Source organism: Nerophis lumbriciformis, linkage group LG17 (genome assembly GCF_033978685.3).
Source record: "Nerophis lumbriciformis linkage group LG17, RoL_Nlum_v2.1, whole genome shotgun sequence".
NCBI lineage: Eukaryota > Metazoa > Chordata > Actinopteri > Syngnathiformes > Syngnathidae > Nerophis > Nerophis lumbriciformis.
In genome coordinates, this window is record NC_084564.2 from 24,415,983 (window position 1) to 24,437,640 (window position 21,658).

At 41.2% G+C, this 21,658-nt stretch overlaps 1 protein-coding gene across 2 annotated transcripts in view; it reads right to left on the minus strand.

The window, feature by feature from the left end:
• The window catches only part of dscaml1 (Down syndrome cell adhesion molecule like 1), a 314,329-nt gene that overhangs the window by 117,380 nt on the left and 175,291 nt on the right, over window positions 1–21,658 (minus strand). For both annotated transcript variants that reach the window (XM_072915009.1, XM_061972936.2), the window contains exons 4-7: window positions 11,134–11,280; window positions 10,777–11,055; window positions 6,150–6,425; window positions 5,777–6,076 (exon numbers count right to left, since the gene is read on the minus strand). In XM_072915009.1, coding sequence (XP_072771110.1) covers window positions 5,777–6,076; window positions 6,150–6,425; window positions 10,777–11,055; window positions 11,134–11,280 — 1,002 coding nt within the window. The remainder of the gene's footprint in view (window positions 1–5,776; window positions 6,077–6,149; window positions 6,426–10,776; window positions 11,056–11,133; window positions 11,281–21,658) is intronic.

A 21,658-nucleotide genomic window follows, 5' to 3' on the forward strand; every position in this document is an offset into this window, starting at 1 on the left:
AGCTAACAGCCATGTAACAGGTGAGCACACAACAGAACACAAGCTGAACCATCTGCGGCTGCTGGTCTTTAAAGTAGGGGAAGCTAATTTTTAGCTAAAAATTCTCCACATCAACTCAGAACAATGGAATGAAACTTGAAAAAGGCTCTGGCAGTGGTTAATTTTTCAAGATTGCTGATTTTGCTGTCAATCAAAAAGGGATTCAACCTCAGACAGATCATTTAATCATCATGCTGAAGCGCAGCATCCAGGCCAGCCGAGGCCAAGCCCACTCATTATATATCTATACACTTTCCAAGACGCTCAGCGTCCGATGGGCGGGACAAAATCGAGCATTATTCCAATTGCTCCCTCATTGAAGTCAATGAATGATCAGATACAACACTTTAATGCACTGTGACGCTACCACAATAACTGAAAAAAAAGTTGCGTTAGCTGTCGCAAAGGTTGCGATTTCTGAACAAAAGTTGAACACATTCTAAGACATATTTAATGATTGACAGTACATATTTGCCCACTAATCTTTTTGCACATTTTAGAGGAAGCTGAGCTTCTCTTGCAGTGTCCTTAATTAAACAATATTGCAGTCTAAACCACACAATTAGCCAAAATAAGCAAGTATAAAACAATTGTTTTTGCATATTCTAACAGATACAAAGTCTCCAAAGCAGAAGCGTAATAAAAAGTATAAAATAATTGTTTTTGCAAATTACTAACAGATCAAAGGTCTGCAAAGCAGAAGCGTAATAAAAAGTATCCAGTAACAAATGTGTCTGCATCATGTGAGCTTAACCAAATGAATTATTCTGGGTGCTACATGTCGTTACTTCAACTAAACAACTGTTAATAATAAATAGGTTAGTTTTTTGTACCTAATATTGTTTTGTGTTTGAGTAATTTTATTTAAGACTTTTCTAGCATTTTACACTACAAAATAATATAACTATGTATGATTCCTGCTGATATCGCATCTCAAGGCTCCAATATCGGTATTGTATCGGAAGTGAAAATGTTGTATCAGGACACTCCTAGTTGTTAAATCCTGAGGGGTGTACTCATGTTTGTAAATCAGGGGTGTCAAACTCAAATACAGAGTGGGCCAAAATTGAAAACTGAACAAAGCCACGGGCCAAGGTTGAACAAATTAACCTTTTAATAGGGACCCAAACAAGTTTTGCATTGAATATTGAACAAGCAAGGCTTATATAACTTTATAGTGACATGCAAAATCCAGTTTCAAATAATAATAATAATCATTAAAAAAATATCAATGGCATATCAAATACAATTTAAATAAAAATTGAATGCCTCTTTTCTTTTTTGCAGCCTTCTGAGGTAAATATCAACATTAACTTTTTCCACAGGCTAATAAATTTGAAAATAAAATAACAATGAATAAACCAACCATTCAGGACTTTTAACTGTTCAGTTTGCAACACACTGATCTAATCTGATGTGCCCAAGCCAGATACCTGCCATCTTTTCTTGGATTCTAGTTCATTAATGTCGGGGCTCAGGCTTTGAGCTGAGGCAACCTTCATTATCCAACCAAGGTGTTCATCAGTCATTATATCTCGTAGTCCACCCGGACCACAGTCTTGGGCCGTGCCTTAGAGGCACTGCCTTTAACGTCCTCTATGAGCTGTCGTCACGTCCGCTTTTCATCCATTCTAACAACGTGCCGGCCCAGTCACAAGATATGTGCGGCTTCTGTACGCACACACACGTGAATGCAACGCATACTTGATCAACAACGATACAGGTTATACTGAGGGTGGCCGTATAAACAACTTTAACACTGTTAGAAATATGCGCCACACTGTGAACCCACACCAAACAAGAATGACAAACACATTTCAGGAGAACATCCGCACCGTAGCACAACATAAACACAACAGAACAAATACCCTGAACCCTTCGCAGCACTAACTCTTCCGGGACGCTACAATATACACCCCTGCTACCACCAACCTCCCGCCCCACCTTGTAGCGTCCTGGAAGAGCTAGTGCTGCAAAGGGTTCTGGGTATTTGTTCTGTTGTGTTTATGTTGTGTCACGGTGCGGATGTTCTCCCAAAATGTGTTTGTCATTCTTGTTTGGTGTGGGTTCACAGTGTGGCGTATATTTCTAACAAAACTTAAAGTTGTTTATACGGCCACTCTCAGTGTAACTTGTATCGCTGTTGATCAAGTATGCCTTGCATTCACTTGTGTGTGCGTGCAGAAGCCGCACATATGTGACTGAACCAGCACACGTTGGACTGGATGAAAAGCGGACGTGACGATTTTCGGGAGGGGCACTGAAATCTGGGACTCTCCCGGGAGGGTTGGCAAGTATGAGAATTAGCGGTGAATGCGTTGTTACCGCGGCACCGCCGCTGAATATAATCGGCGGGCCAGCTCTAGTGTTAATTTGATATCGCCTCAAGGGCCAAGTGAAATTCCACGGCGGGCCAAATTTGGCCCGCGGGCCAGAGTTTGACACCTATGTTGTAAATGGTCCGACTTGATCAAATCCGCCCTGATTTCAATTGGAGTATTCCTTGCTATTATGGCCTCCTGTGTATGTTTTGTTGCCCCTTGTGCTTAATATCTTTGCACCCGCATCATTGTGAGAGCAACTGAAGGCCAACCCCATCCATCTACTGGGCTCACTATGTCACTGAAGGGGCTCAAGCACAATCGTGACATTCGAGGACTGTTAGTTTCCTTTCCTGAAAATGACGACATTGACTCTATTCTTCCCTCTGCCCCTTACATGAACTATGGTTTAATGTAAGGTGTGCCTTAGAAGTGTTGCTCTTTTAGGAGAGATCTTCTGGGGAAGATCTGAAGGGGGGATTGTGAGAATGCGATATTCTTAAGTGTTCTTTATTAATCCATAGTCATGTTTAACTTCTAACTTCAGGTTATTGGGGATCCAGATTGAGGAAGACCTGTCGTGGAGTATGAACACCTCAGGGACCATCAAAAAGGCACAGCAGAGACTTTACTTTCTGAGACTCCTCAAAAAGAACAACCTGTCACAAAAACTGCTTGAGTCCCTCTATCACTGCTCAATAGAGAGTGTGCTGACATACTGCATGTGTGTATGGTATGCCAGCTGCACGGCGGCAGAGAGAAACGCACTTCAGAGGGTCATAAAAACTGCCATGAAGACCACTGGCTGCTCTCTCCCCTCCCTAGATGAACTGTACAGTGCCAGGTGCCTCAGTAAGGCCCAAAACATCATAAGGGACCCATCTCACCCCGGACATAAACTTTTTGAACTGCTGCCCTCGGGCAGGAGATACAGGACAATAAAATGCCGGACAAACAGACTTAAAGGCCTACTGAAATGAATTTTTTTTTATTTAAACGGGGATAGCAGATCCATTCTATGTGTCATACTTGATCATTTCGCGATATTGCCATATTTTTGCTGAAAGGATTTAGTATAGAACAACGACGATAAAGTTCGCAACTTTTGGTCGCTGATAAAAAAAAGCCTTGCATGTACCGGAAGTAGCGTGACGTCACAAGTTGAAAGTCTCCTCACATTTCCCCATTGTTTACACCAGCAGCGAGAGGGATTGGGACCGAGAAAGCGACGATTACCCCATTAATTTGAGCCAGGATGAAAGATTCGTGGATGAGGAACGTGAGAGTGAAGGACTAGAGTGCAGTGCAGGACGCATCTTTTTTCGCTCTGACCGTAACTTAGGTACAAGGGCTCAATGGATTCTACACTCTCTCCTTTTTCTATTGTGGATCACGGATTTGTATTTTAAACCACCTCGGATACTAAATTCTCTTGAAAATGAGAGTCGAGAACGCGAAATGGACATTCACAGTGACTTTTATCTCCACGACAATACATCGGTGAAGCACTTTAGCTACGGAGCTAACGTGATAGCATCGTGCTTAACTGCAGATAGAAACAAAATAAATAAACCCCTGACTGGAAGGATAGACAGAAAATCAACACTACTATTAAACCATGGACCTGTAACTACACGGTTAATGCTTTCCAGCCTGGCGAAGCTTAACAATGCTGTTGCTAACGACGCCATTGAATCTAACTTAGCTACGGACCTCGACAGAGCTATGATAAAAACATTAGCTCTCCACCGACGCCAACCCTCATCTGCTCATCAACACCGAAGCTCACCTGCGTTCCAGCGATCGACGGAGCGACGAAGGACTTCACCCGATCATCGATGCGGTCGGCGGCTAGCGTCGGATAGCGCGTCTGCTATCCAAGTCAAAGTCCTCCTGGTTGTGTTGCTGTAGCCTGACGCTAATACACCGATAGCATCTACAGCTTACTTCTTTGTAGTCTCCATTGTTCATTAAACAAATTGCAAAAGATTCACCAACACAGATGTCCAGAATACTGTGGAATTTTGCGATGAAAACTGAGCTGTTTGTATTGGATACAATGGCGTCCCAATACTTCCGTTTCAACCATCGACGTCACGCGCATACGTCATCATACCTAGACATTTTTTAACCGGAAGTTTCGCAGGAAATTTAAAATTGCACTTTATAAGTTAACCCGGCCGTATTGGCATGTGTTGCAATGTTAAGATTTCATCATTGATATATAAACTATCAGACTGCGTGGTCAGTAGTAGTGGGTTTCAGTAGGCCTTTAAGAACACTTTTTACCCGAGAGCAATAGTGTCGCTGAACACAAGACAACAATAATGACTGTGCATGTGAGCTGTGTGCTTGGTATTTTTATGTATTTTATGTATTTGTATCTATTTATCTATGTTCATATGTTTTTATGTGTTATGAATTTGCACTAAATTAGTTTTGCTTGCAATTTCGTTGTACAATGTACAATGACAATAAGGATGTATTCTATTCTATTCTATTCTATTCTATTCTAAAGCAGCTAGTATTTATTTATTCATGTAGTGCGTCTTCTCGTGATCTCCTTGCATTTATCTTATGTCCGCTAGTAAACTCTTTGTTTTGTCTTAAGGGCTCCTGTTGGTCGGCTCACAGGCAAGTTCTTATCTGTTCTGAAGATGCAGCTGTGCTCCTTTCTGGACGAGAGGGGCTGTTTTTGCGCTACATAAGCTGACTCTTTTTGTTTGGATTTAGACCTCTTCTTGCTGATGCTATTGTCGCATTGTAAGGGCTGGTCTTCTAAAGCTTTAGTAAAACTTGGCCAAGTACTATTCTGTCTCGGTGGTCCTTCTTACTTCGGTGCTGAAAACCTAAATGCTTTCTTGCCCAGTTCAGTTCTTACTTTGGGGACGACAAATTGCAGAACATTCATTGAATGAAGATTGTGACTTCCTGGTTTCTTTGTTAAAAGACAAGACAGATAAGATGGAGTGATACCCAGAATGGTTTTGTAGATGAAAACATACCAATGATTGAGGCGTCGAGCACATAAAGATGTCCAGTTAACCATTGAGTATAACACACAATGGTGAGTAAGGGGAGCGCAGTTGGTGATGAATCTCTACATATATGTCATCCAAAAGAACTTGGGATTGACCAGTGTGTTTTAGTCGTTGAGAGGAAGACTGGTCACGCGCAACAGATGCTATAAATAAAAATGCAAAAATAGCAACAGAGCCTGACCACTGCATTGAATTACATTTTGGATAGAAAGCTCACTTGACAGAAGAGATATAAAAGTGAGAAAGCAAGTACAGTTTGCAGAATGAGAGAGCACAAGAGAGAGAGAGAGAGGTAAAGGGGGGTGTTGGGGAACGGGTAGGGATGAGGCTGTGTTAGGCCTCGAGTATGACTGATATTGAAAAGTAGACAGGCACCTCTTACGTTTATGCGCGCTTGGTACTCGGCGCTACCGGCCGAGTTTCGTGCGGCGCACCGATACAATCCTCCGTCGCGAATCTGGGGGTTGCTGACGTTGACGTAGCTCACTGTGCTGCCGTCCGAGTGCGTGTACTGGCTGGCTCGCACGCGGGACAGGTCGCGGGCCACCGGCTCGTCGTCCAGGGTCCAGGTGATGGTTGGGGGAGGGGCTCCTTTGGCGGTACACATCAGGGAAAAGGGCTCGCCCGGAACCACCACCTTCTCGCTGAAGGAAGCCACAATACGTGGTGTGCCGTCTAAGTAAAATTATAAAAAATATGTCAGGTTATTAAACAGTGCAAGCACAAAATAATCTCAAATCTGCCTCACCTTCCAGCAGAATGATTGAGAAGTCCTGGGCAGTTTGACCCTTACGCGTGGCAAAGCACTGGTAGGCTCCTGAGTGTCTTTTTTGGGCAGCAGAAATAAACAAGGTCTCGTTGTGAGCGCCCTGGATGGAGAAGTGTTGGTCAGGCAGGACGGGCTCTGTGTTACGGTACCAAGACACAATATAGTGGGGAGAACCCTGGACGGCACAGGACAGGATGACCGTGCTGCTGATCCCTGTCTTGAGGTTCTTGGGGGACAAGGTGACCCGCAGGGGCTCTAAAGATGGAGGGTACAGAGAGAGGCTTGTTAGAACTAATCTCAACATTGATTCTATACAATAGTGGTAAATAAAATTGTGTTTCGGCAGAGCAGGTAAGATTTAGGTAAGCTTTAAATCAAATTACACCATGATCGGACTTGAACAGGTACGAAATTTGGATTTCAAAAGTGGAGGACACACAATTGGCTTTAGTACAGGTTTCGTGGCTTGTAACGATTGATTGATCTATCGATAGATCAATTTATGTTCCTAAATTTCAAGTATATCGATCTGTGCTCGGCAAATTTGCCTTACAAAAGATAAGTATCGATTCAAGATCGTTTTTAAAGGGAATCAATCGATTTAAACAATAAAAGAAAAAGGAAAACGGTGGGTTTAAGAACGGCAGACTTTATATGGAGTTTAGCATAGTTAAAAATAAGGACGTCAAACGTTAAGTCTATTTTACAATCTGTGGCGTCATCAAAACAAAATGGTAGGATAGCTACGGTGGTCGAGAAAGGTCATAAAAGCTAGACAATAGTGTAATATCTGTGATATGTGTGTGCTTTTAGGATGTGGTGATGTTTGGGTGTATGTGTGTTTTGATTGATAGATTGAAACTTTTATTAGTAGATTGCACAGTGAAGTACATATTCCGTACAATTGACCACTAAATGGTAACACCCGAATAAGTTTTCCAACTTGTTTAAGTCGGGGTCCACTTAAATTGATTCATGATACAGATATATACTATTTTCATAATACAGTCATCACACAAGATAATCATCACAGTATATAAATTGAATTATTTACATTATTTACAATCCGGGGTGTGGGATATGGAAGGGGGTGGGGGGGGGGGGGGGGGGGGGGGGGGGGTTAAGTTTGGTTGGAATCAACACTTCAGTCATCAACAATTGCATCATCAGAGAAATTGTCATTGGAACAGAGTAGGTCTGACTTGGTACATATGTACAGCAAGATGTGACCGCTCTCCATGACGACTGAGCGCAACTGATGATGATGTTGAGTATCAAAACATGAGTTGTGGCGAACAGCAGCTCTTATTTATGTGTGTTTGGAGTCCTTTAGTTTGCTACAGCTTGTTGATAAAGCATCTGAGAGTGTATTTCTGAATGTGTCTCTCCTTCTTCACTGCGGGGTATTACAAAACTCCAACTTTCAGTTACAGCACGATTGCAAAAGCCACAAAAATGACGAATGACATAACACAATGATAAAGACGCAACAGACAAAACGGAAATGACACTTACGGCGACGCATCGACTTCCGAAACACAAGGAGAAGTCATTTCAAGAGAAATAAATAAATACAAGCGATAGATCTAGGAGGCTATGGAAATTAGGAAGCGAGGGGCTAACGCCATCAACAGGGATGAGGGGGCATACATGCTTTTGCACGCCTGGGACAGAATACGGATATGGCTGGATCGGGGAACTTTATCTAGCAGGTAAATCTACTCTTAAAATGTTGGTTACTGTAGTTTTTTTTTTTTTTTAATTGCTTGAATGTTAAAAAAGTGGGCAGAAAAGGTTTCCTCTTGTAAACGCGACCTAAAGTATCGGTTGCCCTTTATTCAAATAAAATGAGAATGCATTGGCCAATAATTGTTGTTTATGCGCTTGTATCCATAATTCACTTTTACATAAATCCCTTACAAAAAATATCAGGAGTATAGGAAACTTCACCTGTAGTGTCCAGTATCCAGGATTTATTTCACAGTTACACTGGTTGATTTTTTTGCTAAAAAGTTACTGAATCGTTTCTACCCATATCATTCTAAAAAAAATTGATTTGTTGTTTAAACGAATCGATACACCCCTAATGTTTTGGATTATAAAAACATGTTTAAGGATGTTCTTATTCATCCAAGTCATTGTGTTCTCAGTTCCCGGTTTTCTTGCCTCCAAGTGACGTCTTCTAAAGTGGAAGTGTTTTTACCAAGTAGAACATTCTGAAACTTTGTCTTACGTGGGATTTGTCGTGTTGTGCAAGTTGGGCTTTGGTTGTGAAATTCATTATCTTTTCATAGACCTCTTCCGGCAGGATTTGTTATAATTTGAGGAGTAATTTGTCAGATTTTACCTTGAGGCTTCAATTGTCAAATTGACTTGTCTTACTCTTTTGTTCATAAGTTGTTTTTGTGCCTAAATCAGGATTGTGCCTATCTTTGTAGAACAAAGGCATACGCTTGTGGGTATGAGGCCATTTTGTCTACAAGTTGAACCTGAGGTGGTTACAGTAGTCCGCAACTTTCCGAGCCAATCTTTTCATATTCCTGTACCATTTTTAGGGTATCCAACCTAAAATGAATCATGTCATTGGATGTTCTCAGTCATCCAGGTCATTGTATTCTTAGGGCATTCAATTGGATGCAAATGGACTGTTCAGTTCGTCATAGACGACATTTCACCTGTCATCCAAGTAAGTTTCATCACTTCATGCTCATAGACTTAAATTGGTCAGATCTAGACTAGAAGCTGGTACCAAAACTCCAATTATTTATCCTCCATCACATTGAGGGCGGGTTCGGGGAAGGGTGGCTCTGTCCTATTGTAGTAAAAATATCAACTGTTGAGATGCAAAGAAGAAACCCGTCTGTCAATACCAACGACAGTCGTTAAATAAGAATTTCCCTTTGTAAGCATTTTGGTATTGTGTGGCAAAATGATCATTGTGAAATGACCAATACTAGTCCAAAATCAGTCATTAGATTGGAATCACCCACATTAGCATTCCATTCAGTTGTAAAAATGACACAAAAGGAGCAATTCTTGTTATTTGCTAGAGGCTAAACTGTCGTCTTTCAGGAATGGTTGAAAGGACGGTGTTGTATGTGGGTGAAAGTTTGTGTCGCAAAACCACCTCCTCTTTTCAGGGTTGCTTTTTCAACCTTGACGTAGATGGCTTCCTTCACTCTCCTTTCGTACCATACATCTTCCCTGTCCAGAGTCTGTACATATTTGTCCTCAAAGGAATTCTGTTTCTCCCTGAGGTGCAGATAGACAGCCGAGTCTTGACCTGAAGAGTTTGCTGTGCCATACATCGGCTTAGTGGTTGTTTTGTTTCCCCAATATATGAATCAGTTACACTGGACATCATACACCAGATTTTTTGGTGGGTGTGTGGTGTTTGATCTTTGGGACGCACTAGTTGTCTAAGTGTGTTCCTTGTATTTTTAGGAATACATGCTAAACAAAATATTCTCTTCGTGCTACCCCTGTAAATTGTTCCTTTCCTGGTCCGATACAATGTACAGTATCATACACCCATTTTACAGAAGCTGTGTTTGAAAAAGTTTATCCTCTCACTCAACTGGTTAACAGCAACACAGCAAATGTTTTTAAATCATTTCAACCGTTTTTAATTCCATATCACAAATATCTCTCCTGTGAATGATCACGACTGGCCCTAATCTCGCATCTGACTGCCGATTGGACAGCTGATGCATTCTGTCAATCAGTGTCACGTTGACAAGAAGGCGGTGCCAGGAAGCCAATCTATGAGCTTGTGGCCAGTCTAAAGAGACACGCTTTAGTCTAAGCGATGGGTTTCCACCTGGGACAAGTGTTTGAGTTGTCTTCTTTAAGTAGTGTTACCTTATTTTCAGACAGTACAACCACTAATAGATACAAACTCCAAAGGGAATAAGCGGTAGAAAATGGATGGATGGATGGATACAAACTATCGCATTCTCCCCTCCCAAAATAAATCTTTGAGCTTGACCAATTATAAAGAATCATAGTGGCGGACTCTACTGTACTGTAGGTTAGTCTTACTTTGTATTGGAATGAGGCTGTTTATCATGAAATACTGCAGTTTTACCTCTAAACCTTTTTGCTCAGTACAGGAGAAGAAAGGTGTCGAATACATTTTTTGACAATAAAAATGCAAAAAATGGTGCGTGCTTAGTGGAAATAGGCCTCAGATTTGCACCTATTGTGCGAGTCAGTTAACCGTGTTTTGGTTTACATCAATTATTTTGCAGCATCTGTATTCATACTGTATGTGCGTGTGCTAAACTGCAATGAAAATCAGACATAAAGGGACGAAAATGTCACTGAACAATAAAGCAGCTTGTGTGAGGTGCTCTAGGCGTCTGGATGTGTGTGTTTGGGTGCAATTCACAGTGCACAGGAGAACTCTCTTTGTAGGCAGCTTGCGTGTGTGTGTGTTATGGCTCTCATGTCCTGTCACAGCATGTCTGTGGGTTGTGTAGTGATGTGCTTCATGGCCAGTCTGCCCAATCTCCAAACTGACTTCCCCCGTTTTTGATCGGTTACTTAAAATAATCAATTGTCCACCATACAATTTAAGATGTTTCCTCATACTCTCTTTACCCACCTATGACGTTGAGGTGACCCGTCACCTCTTTGGAGCCGAAACTGTTGGTGACCTCACAGATGTAGTTGCCGCTGTCCTCCAACCTCAAGTCGGAAATCGTGAGGCCTGTGATGTGGCGCGTCCAACGGGATTCTATCGGCAGTGGCCGCCCGTCCTTTAACCACCTGATGGCGGGGTTCGGGTAGCCTGATGCGATGCACGGCAGCTCCACGTTGTGCCCTACCTTCACCTCACCGGACTGGAAACTGTCCAGCACAGACGGGGTGGACTCCGTAGGGTCTATAAGGTTGAAGCAGGGTAGATTAATCAACATAAAGTAGAGTTTACTTCCCGAGTCTGTATGAAGAGGTCACATACCCATAACAGAAAGCCTTGCTCCATTGCTTTGCCGAGTCTCTCCGCTGTACTTGTGCTTTGTGATACAGCGGTAGGTGGACAGAGCGTCTTCCTTCTGCACTTCTGAGATATACAGAGCGCCAAATGAGGTCAGGAAAAAACGGTTCCCTGTAGAAGAGAGCATAAAGGAGAGCAGAATGCGGTCAAATAAAGACTGTCACGAATAGACAATACAATTAATTAACACAAACACAATACAAGACCTACTATGATGATATTTTTATCATAAAAAAACCCCTATGGCCCAGGTGTCAAACTCCCGGGTCGCAGCATCCTTTGAAAATCACCGTCCATTTCATTGCACTAAATATTGTTACTAAGGGTGTCAGATTACCACCTGAAGTAGCAATAGTTTAACTGTACACGCCTCAAAACGACACTACTTTATGTATTAAAGCCTGTCTGTAGCAAATAAGACAAAGAAGCATTATAACACAGTCAAAATTGATAATTGTAACAGCAACAAGGCATGCTGGGAAACACTAGCTCCTCAGACGCATGCTTAGACTTGCCAAGTGTTCTGGATTTTGCGGAATATTCCTGGGAATTGCCCTCATTTACAGACTTCCTGATAATGGTTACAGGTTGCCCCGGTTCTGCTTTTATTGAGTGCATTCAACATAATTGTAGCTTTTGCCCCGATGTTAAAAGGATGAGGAGGTGCTGGTCCATCAACAATCACTTTATTAAAACAAGTCAAAAACCATCCACAGCCTCTCTCTCTGTTTCTCATCAGTCACAACACATTCAAAGGCTTTCAAACTGTCTGAAACTAGAACTCTTCAAGCAGAAACTAACACAAATTTTCAATTAATCCTGTTTGGCCCCATGATCTAAAGTGTGCTTTTAATTTTGGCCCTCTATACGTTTGAGTCTGATATCCCTGCCCTGTGGGTTGTTTTCAAAAGCTTTGAATGAAATGCCAGCATCCATCTAATTTCACACCAATGCCCATGCAAAGACGTTTTCTCAATGGCAGCCATTTTTCTGAACTAATCTTGCTTAAAGTTTACAGACATGTGCTTGACGGTCCCCTAAAGGTGTGTACCCAATTTGGTGGTGATCCGGGTCAGCATCCATCATTTACAGAGGGTGTTTTGTCGGGCGCATTGAGCTGTGTGAGAAATTTCAAGACAGTTCCATTTCTAGGTCAAACTTTTAATAAAAGCACCACCGTGTGGTGTAGTTGTTAGAATACTGCAGGCACGGGCAACACTATGATGGTGCTTTTGTGAGCAGCGGTTCAGGAGTAAAAAAGTTATCTTTTCACAAACATACACCATGTGGCGTCCTATATTTCCACATGACTGTACCCCGGCCCCGAAAGGGACAAGCGGTAGAAAATGGATGGATGGATGTATCGTGCACAACAAAGGTCTGCATGTTTGGACACATATAGCGAAAAAGAGCTTTAGAATCTAAAACTGGGATATAAAACTTAATTGTTTTGGGGGGGCCACATTTCCAGAAAACTGAAGACCAGGGGGGGCAGACTTCTCCCTTAACTATTAGTTCCCGTTCCTACAATGTATATTCCAGAGAACCAGCGTCTTCTACAGCAGACATTTGATTTTGGTCTATTTATTGTGTTAGAGTTAGAGGAGCTCTCTGATGTTTTCAAGGACCTTCTGCAAAAAAAAGCTAGTCAAATATATCCATGACAACACTCTAGTGTTTTTAAGAATCTCAGAACCTTGATGAACACTACTATTATAACTAATGAAGTTGAACAACTGACCTCACAATTCGATTACGATTCAGGAGCTATGATTGAATTAAAAATCGATTCTTGATGCATCTTTAATTTATGTATATTGATGCAGTTTCACATTTCTTTTTGTTTCGCTAAATAAGCATTTATCAATTGCAACTTTTAAAAACAGTGCATTTGCAATAAGAAACAGTTAAATTAATTCCCATCTAGAGATGTCCGATAATTGCGTTAAAATGTAATATCGGAAATTATCGGTATCGTTTTTTTTATTATCGGTATCGTTTTCTTTTTTTTAATTTTTTTTTATTTTTTTATTAAATCAACATAAAAAACACAAGATACACTTACAATTAGTGCACCAACCCAAAAAACTTCCCTCCCCCATTCACACTCATTCACACAAAAGGGTTGTTTCTTTCTGTTATTAATATTCTGGTTCCTACATTATATATCAATACATATCAATACAGTCTGCAAGGGATACAGTCCGTAAGCACACATTATTGTGCGTGCTGCTGGTCCACTAATAGTACTAACCTTTAACAGTTAATTTTACTAATTTTCATTACTTACTAGTTTCTATGTAACTGTTTTTATATTGTTTTACTTTCTTTTTTATTCAAGAAAATGTTTTTAATTTATTTATCTTATTTTATTTTATTCATTTTTTTCAAAAGGACCTTATCTTCACCATACCTGGTTGTCCAAATTAGGCATAATAATGTGTTAATTCCACGACTGTATATACATCGGTTGATATTGGTATCGGTTGATATCGGTATCGGTAATTAAAGAGTTGGACAATATCGGAATATCGGATATCGGCAAAAAGCCATTCTCGGACATCCCTATTCCCATCACATTAATTCAATGTTTACTTATATAGCCCTAAATCACAAGTGTCTCAAAGGGATGCACAAGCCACAATGACATCCTCGGCTCAGATCCCACATCAGGGCAAGAAAAAACTCAATGGGATGACAATGAGAAACCTTGGATTTGACCCCCCCCCCCACCCCGCCCCCCCTGGGCGATCGGTGCAATGAACATCGAGTGGATCTAGCATAATATTGTGAGAGTCCAGTCTATAGTGAAATTAATGGAAATGTGTGCAAAACTAGAACATAAGTGCCCTACAATCTTTCAGTGGTTTGCTGTAGTCAGCTAAATTTGAGAACTGTCGGCATTACTCTATTTACAGTAAATATGATTATTGACGTTTACTAATCGATTTTATAATCATTCATGTCCGAATTGCGATGCATCTAAAAACTGATGATTTACCCCACATCTATTAGTTACATAAATCACATTAAAAAACAATCGTCAAAAAGGAGAGGACTTAAAGGGGTGCCTTGTGAAACGCCTCAGTTATATAAATCACAAGTTCGGACCCCATTATTTTTGTTTGCAAGGTTAAAATGTCAAAGCAAGGATCTGCCAATGAGTTCACAGTGGTTAATTTCCTCTATACAACAGAGGCACTCCAGTGCATAGACGCCGATTCCATGGGTGCTTCGGGGCCCGAGCACCAACGGACAATGCCGAGCACCCGCATGGGATTGATGGCAACTTTCAATCTTTAAAATAATTTTTGAAAATTCAATCTTGTAGTTAATTTTTTGGCGAGTTTGGTCCGTTTTACAAAATAATAAAGCCACAAATCATATGGGATATTAACTTGGCTGAACGTCTATTTTTTTTCAAATACACACACACACCAAGCACCCACTGGCAGAAATGTAGATCGCCGCCTATGCTCCAGTGATTTTTGAAATTTGCTGCGAAAATGTTTGTTTCCCATATTTTGAACTGAATACTGAGTAGAATAACCCTGACCTAGGAACTAGACCAGTGATAATTGATTTTATTATTAAATATAGATGATGTACATTCAGAAAATGATGCCAAACTGATTGAAATATATTTTCATACACATACAGTAGCAGACATAATGTAGCGCTCATATAGAAGTGGCATTGTGGTGGATGTATGACTCATGAACATCAGAATCCGCTTGCTGCCAATTAAGTTGTTCTATACTTTTTTTATTGCTGCATGTACGACGTATGTTTGTCTCTGTATTTGACCCATCCTGTCTTGCCAAGCAGTGAGCAGCCATCATAACGCCCGCGGCCCGTATCAACGACCCAGAGAGCAATACACTGTAGAGGAGAGTCCTGCCTACAAACAGCAGCAACTGGGATGTTAAAATGTTTCATATTTCATGTACAAACCCCGTTTCCATATGAGTTGGGAAATTGTGTTAGATGTAAATATAAACGGAATACAATGATTTGCAAATCATTTTCAACCCATATTCAGTTGAATATGCTACAAAGACAACATATTTGATGTTCAAACTGATAAACATATATTTTTTTTGCAAATAATCATTAACTTTAGAATTTGATGCCAGCAACACGTGACAAAGAAGTTGGGAAAGGTGGCAATAAATACTGATAAAGTTGAGGAATGCTCATCAAACACTCATTTGGAACATCCCACAGGTGAACAGGCAAATTGGGAACGAGTGGGTGCCATGATTGGGTATAAAAGTAGATTCCATGAAATGCTCAGTCATTCACAAACAAGGATGGGGCGAGGGTCACCACTTTGTCAACAAATGCGTGAGTAAATTGTTGAACAGTTTAAGAAAAACCTTTCTCAACCAGCTATTGCAAGGAATTTAGGGATTTCACCATCTACGGTCCGTAATATCATCAAAGGGTTCAGAGAATCTGGAGAAATCACTGCACGTAAGCCGCTAAGCCCGTGACTTTTGATCTCTCAGGCTGTACTGCATCAACAAGCGACATCAGTGTGTAAAGGATATCACCACATGGGCTCAGGAACACTTCAGAAACCCACTGTCAGTAAATACAGTTGGTCGCTACATATGTAAGTGCAAGTTAAAACTCTCCTATGCAAGGCGAAAACCGTTTATCATCAACACCCAGAAACGCTGTCGGCTTCGCTGGGCCTGAGCTCATCTAAGATGGACTGATACAAAGTGGAAAAGTGTTCTGTGGTCTGACGAGTCCACATTTCAAATTATTTTTGGAAACTGTGGACGTCGTGTCCTCCGGACCAAAGAGGAAAAGAACCATCCGGATTGTTATAGGCGCAAGGTTGAAAAGCCAGCATCTGTGATGGTATGGGGGTGTATTAGTGCCCAAGACATGGGTAATTTACACATCTGTGAAGGCGCCATTAATGCTGAAAGGTACATACAGGTTTTCGAGCAACATATGTTGCCATCCAAGCAACGTTACCATGGACGCCCCTGCTTATTTCAGCAAGACAATGCCAAGCCACGTGTTACATCAATGTGGCTTCATAGTAAAAGAGTGCGGGTACTAGACTGGCCTGCCTGTAGTCCAGACCTGTCTCCCATTGAAAATGTGTGGCGCATTATGAAGCCTAAAATACCACAACGGAGACCCCCGGACTGTTGAACAAATTAAGCTGTACATCAAGCAAGAATGGGAAAGAATTCCACCTGAGAAGCTTAAAAAATGTTTCTCCTCAAATCCCAAACGTTTACTGAGTGTTGTTAAAAGGAAAGGCCATGTAACACAGTGGTAAACATGCCCTTTCCCAACTACTTTGGCACGTGTTGCAGCCATGAAATTCTAAGTTAATTATTATTTGCAAAAAAAAAACAAAGTTTATGAGTTTGAACATCAAATATTTTGTCTTTGTAGTGCATTCAATTGAATATGGGTTGAAAAGGATTTGCAAATCATTGTATTCCGTTTATATTTACGTCTAACAATTTCCCAACTCATATGGAAACGGGGTTTGTACATCATCTAAAGAAAGACACTTATATATTTAATTTTTGTGCTAATAAGCATATAAAAGATCCATCCATTTCCTACCGCTTATTCCCTTTGGGGTGGCGGGGGGCGCTGGAGCCTATCTCAGCTACAAACTGGTCTTTTTTCACCATTCTTAGAAAACTCAAGAAACACTGATTTTAAAATGGAATAAAAACAAGTCAAAATGTCATGTTAAGAGCCTACCACAGCACTTAGCTAAAACACATGAGAGCTTTTAAAATGTCCACATCCATCAAGGGAGATATGCGCCGCAGAGAAAGATGGATGAGACCCAGAAGAAAAAGAGACGAGGGGGGTGGTTGGGTCATTGTAGGTGTTAATAATTGATGTGCGTGTGTTATGGGAACTGCAGATTAGTGTCATTTTCATTGAAGTTCTGGCCGTGATTTAGCCACATGTCAATAAAAAGAAAAGAGTGCGTATATGTTAAATGGAGAGGGGGAAGAGGGAGCGACAGGGGGGAAACTATGAGAAGAGTGAATTTCAGTGTTTGAATCTCAACGCTTGCCTGACTTCGTTTGCATTCCTTCCACCCCCCAAAGGGTTATTTTAGACAGTGCACACTTCAGGCTATCTTGTAAGTTGCATATTGTTTGGTTACGCCAATGTGACTGCAGAGTATGTGTGTGTGTGTGTGTGTGTGTGTGCGTGTGTGCGTGTGCGTGTGCGTGTGTGTGTGTGTGTGTGTGTGTGTGTCGGTGCAAGGTGTCTGTTGTTTGCTTTGCATGTTCCAGTATATTTTTACAAGGTTGACAAGACAAGACTGGGGTATAACACAGGAGAATTGAGTAGCTGAAACTGGAAATAGTGTATGAACACACACACCAACAATTACTCATGCATGAACACAGCAGCAACAGTTTTAACTCATGGACAACACGAATGCCAAAGTCAGTGTTTACATGTTGAACAAATAGAAAAAAATCTGCATTACAATAACAAGTGATTCGGGTACATTTTCATGCACATTAAGTCAATTATTTTTTATCGAGATTTGTGTGAATGTTGTCCATCTATCTGTGTTGGCCCTGCGATGAGGTGGCTACTTGTCCAAGGTCTACCCCGCTTTCCGCCCGAATGCAGCTGGGATAGGCTCCAGCACCCCCGCGACCCCGCGAGGGACAAGCGGTAGAAAATGGATGGATTGATGAATGGATGTTTCCTTTTTTTTAACAAGTAAATTGTACTTTAGCCGCATCATAAAGCATTGTTTGCAAAATGGAGTGCACTACTTGCCTGAAACCAGCAGAGGCACTATTCAGTCGCTCACATCTAATTTAGGAATGTTCGGATCAGGATTTATGCTTCCGATTCCGATACCAACTATCTTTGAGTGAGATCAGCTGATACCAATACTGATCACATGTATTAACTGTAAATGTTTTATTTCATTTATTGTGAATGCTATTGACAGTTTAACAACTTTGTGCTCACCTTTGTGCATGTAAATACAGCATAAAATGTTTGGTGGACAAAATGAGACAAAGGAATAGTGGCATAAAACATGTCTTTCTGTGGCAGCGTCGGAAAAAGTTGTACAAAATCCACTAGCAACGCTGAGATCATTATTCATGCGTTCGTTACGTCTCGTCTCGACTACTGTAACGTATTATTTTCGGATCTCCCTAGGTCTAGCATTAAAAGATTACAGTTGGTACAAAATGCGGCTGCTAGACTTTTGACAAGAACAAGAAAGTTTGATCATATTACGCCTCTACTGGCTCACCCGCACTGGCTTCCTGTGCACTTAAGATGTGACTTTAAGGTTTTACTACTTACATATAAAATACTACACGGTCTAGCTCCAACCTATCTTGCCGATTGTATTGTACCATATGTCCCGGCAAGAAATCTGCGTTCAAAGAACTCTGGCTTATTAGTGATTCCCAGAGCCCAAAAAAAGTCTGCGGGCTATAGAGCGTTTTCTATTCGGGCTCCAGTACTATGGAATGCCCTCCCGGTAACAGTTAGAGATGCTACCTCAGTAGAAGCATTTAAGTCCCATCTTAAAACTAATTTGTATACTCTAGCCTTTAAATAGCCCCCCTTTTTTAGACCAGTTGATCTGCCGTTTCTTTTCCTTTCTCCTCTGCTACCCCCTATCCCTTGTGGAGGGGGAGACACACAGGTCCGATGGCCATGGATGAAGTGCTGGCTGTCCAGAGTCGGGACCCGGGGTGGACCGCTCGCCTGTGCATCGGTTGAGAACATCTCTGCGCTGCTGACCCGTCTCCGCTCGGGATGGTTTCCTGCTGGCCCCACTATGGACTGGAGTCTTACTATTATGTTGGATCCACTATGTACTGGACTCTCACAATATTATGTCAGACCCACTCGACATCCATTGCATTCGGTCTCCCCTAGAGGGAGGGGGGGGTTACCCACATATGCGGTCCTCTCCAAGGTTTCTCATAGTCATTCACATCGACGTCCCACTGGGGTGAGTTTTTCCTTGCCCTTATGTGGGCTCTGTACCGAGGATGTCGTTGTGGCTTGTGCAGCCCTTTGAGACACTTGTGATTTAGGGCTATATAAATAAACATTGATTGATTGATACAAAATACGACGAGTTCAAGGATCGTTGAAATTAGTAGGACCAAATGGTGCTTAACAAATACTGATCTGTAAAACATGTATAACAAACAGTGGGATTTCTAACAATTAGGAATGTTTGTCCTCCTACAGAAAATATATTTAAATAAAAAAAAAAAAATTTCTTCATCTTTTTCCATTTTCACACATCTCTGAAAGAGGTCCAGGGAGCCACTAGAGCGAAGCCAAAGAGCCGCGGGTTGCTGACCCCCGGGTTAAAGGAACAGCGAGTATTTGTGGCTGAGGTGAGCGCGCAACAAATTTTTTTTGTATCAGATATGTGATATTTCGACGCAAAAAATTATTGCTTAAAAAAGCAGACTTCGGCATTTCATGGATATTTTACATACTTGAACACAATAAGCCTTGTCCTACTCCTAATACTTGATTATGATATTTAAGATATTAATAAATGCAATTTATAATTAGCTGCTATCTTGTCAACAGGGGAACTACAAATAAACACAGTATTAGTCAGAGGGGATTGGCGTTTGTGTTCAGCATTAATCGGCAATTGCGATTATGCACTTTTTGAGTTTGTCTGCCGATCGGTCGGCACATCCTTAATACAATTAACTATCAAAAGAAACACAACATGACTTATGCTGTGGAAAGTTGAGTTACATTCGCACAGACTTCCACAACTGTCACCACTTGGCCCATATGTTCAACACCGCCATTAAAACACGGAATTCAGGACATTCTAGGAGGAACCCCCCCTCCCCCCACGCACACATACGCACGTTTTTCTCTGACTATTGTGCGAAGTGCCAAAGCGACGTAAGCTGTAATTTCCAAGCATGCCCTTTTATTCCAACCTTGGTGTTAAGCATTACAGGATAATGTGCACTTGGCGCAGAGAACTCAGTATAACACAGCTCTACACCCTGTCACAACATGCCTGCGGAGGGAAAGACAGGCCGTGAGGGCGGCTGGAAGAGGGGGAGAAGAGGAAAAAAAAAAAAATCAAAGAAAGGAAAGAGAGTGAGGGCGACAGTAGACAAGATTAATGAGGAAGAGCTTGTCAATGTAAAAGGAAACATCGTTTCTGTTTACACTTACTCAACCCTTTATTAGGTACCTTACAGCCTGCTTTTCATTTCAATGTTCACCAACTTTCATGCATTATTGGCATTGTGCTAGGCTTGGACCTAGGGCTGGGCGATATGGCCTTTTTTTAATATCTCGATATTTTTAAGCCATGTCACGATACACGATATATATCTCGATATTTTGCCTTAGCCTTGAATGAACACTTGGTGCATATAATCACAGCAGTATGATGATTCTATGTGTCTACATTAAAACATTCTTCTTCATACTGCGTTAATATATGCTCATTTTAAACTTTCATGCAGAGAGGGAAATCACAACTAAGTCAATTGACCAAAACTGTATTTATTACACAGTTATTAAGCAGTGGCACAAACGTTCATGTCATTTCAAAACAGAAAGTGCAAGATTGTCAGAGACATTTTAAAACAAGCTATGAGTGCACTTTTGTGCATGATGTCACTAAGATGACTTATCAAAACAACACTAAATTAAAGTGCACGTTTTGTACAGAACGCCACTACAATTGTTTAAAACAAATAAAGTGCTCTTTTGTGCATGATGTCACACAAGATATTTCAATAACTGTCAAATAAAAATGAGCTGCATAATAGGAAATCAAATAGTGTAAGTCCTTCGCTATGTGGTAGGTTCCTGCGGACGTTATCTCCTTCTGTTGTTGACTATTTTTTCATAAAGTGTTGATCTGGAAATGGTTGCCTCGACATTTTGTTGTTGTGGCACCGAACGGAGATGTTGACATGCGGAGTTTCAAGCACGCCTCATTCTCTAGCGGGTGACTTTTCAAATGATGCTACATTTTAGCAGTAATGCTACTTTTTGTAGCAACGCTTTTGCCCCACACTTGACAAATTACGGTTGTCTGTTCGACATATTCCCACTTGAAGCCAAACCACCGCCAGACGATGGACCCTGTGCTGTTTTTCTTGGGAATTAATTCTTCCTTCATTTGTTACCAGATTCGCACCTTATTTCTCTCCTATTACCACTCGCACCACAGCTAACGTTAACCATGCTGATACCTGTCTGCTCCGCAAGGGCGTATACGTATGTGACGCATGTAAGAAGGTGCGCTTGTTTTATGTCTCTGTGAGAAGGAAAGACAAGAAAGAGTGATAAAAGCCTGTAGTGTAATGCCCGCAGCTAAAAGCAACTGTGTGAGAACGTATACTCGAATATCACGATATAGTCATTTTCTATATCGCACAGACACAAACCTGCGACATATCGAGTATATTCGATATATCGCCCAGCCCTACTT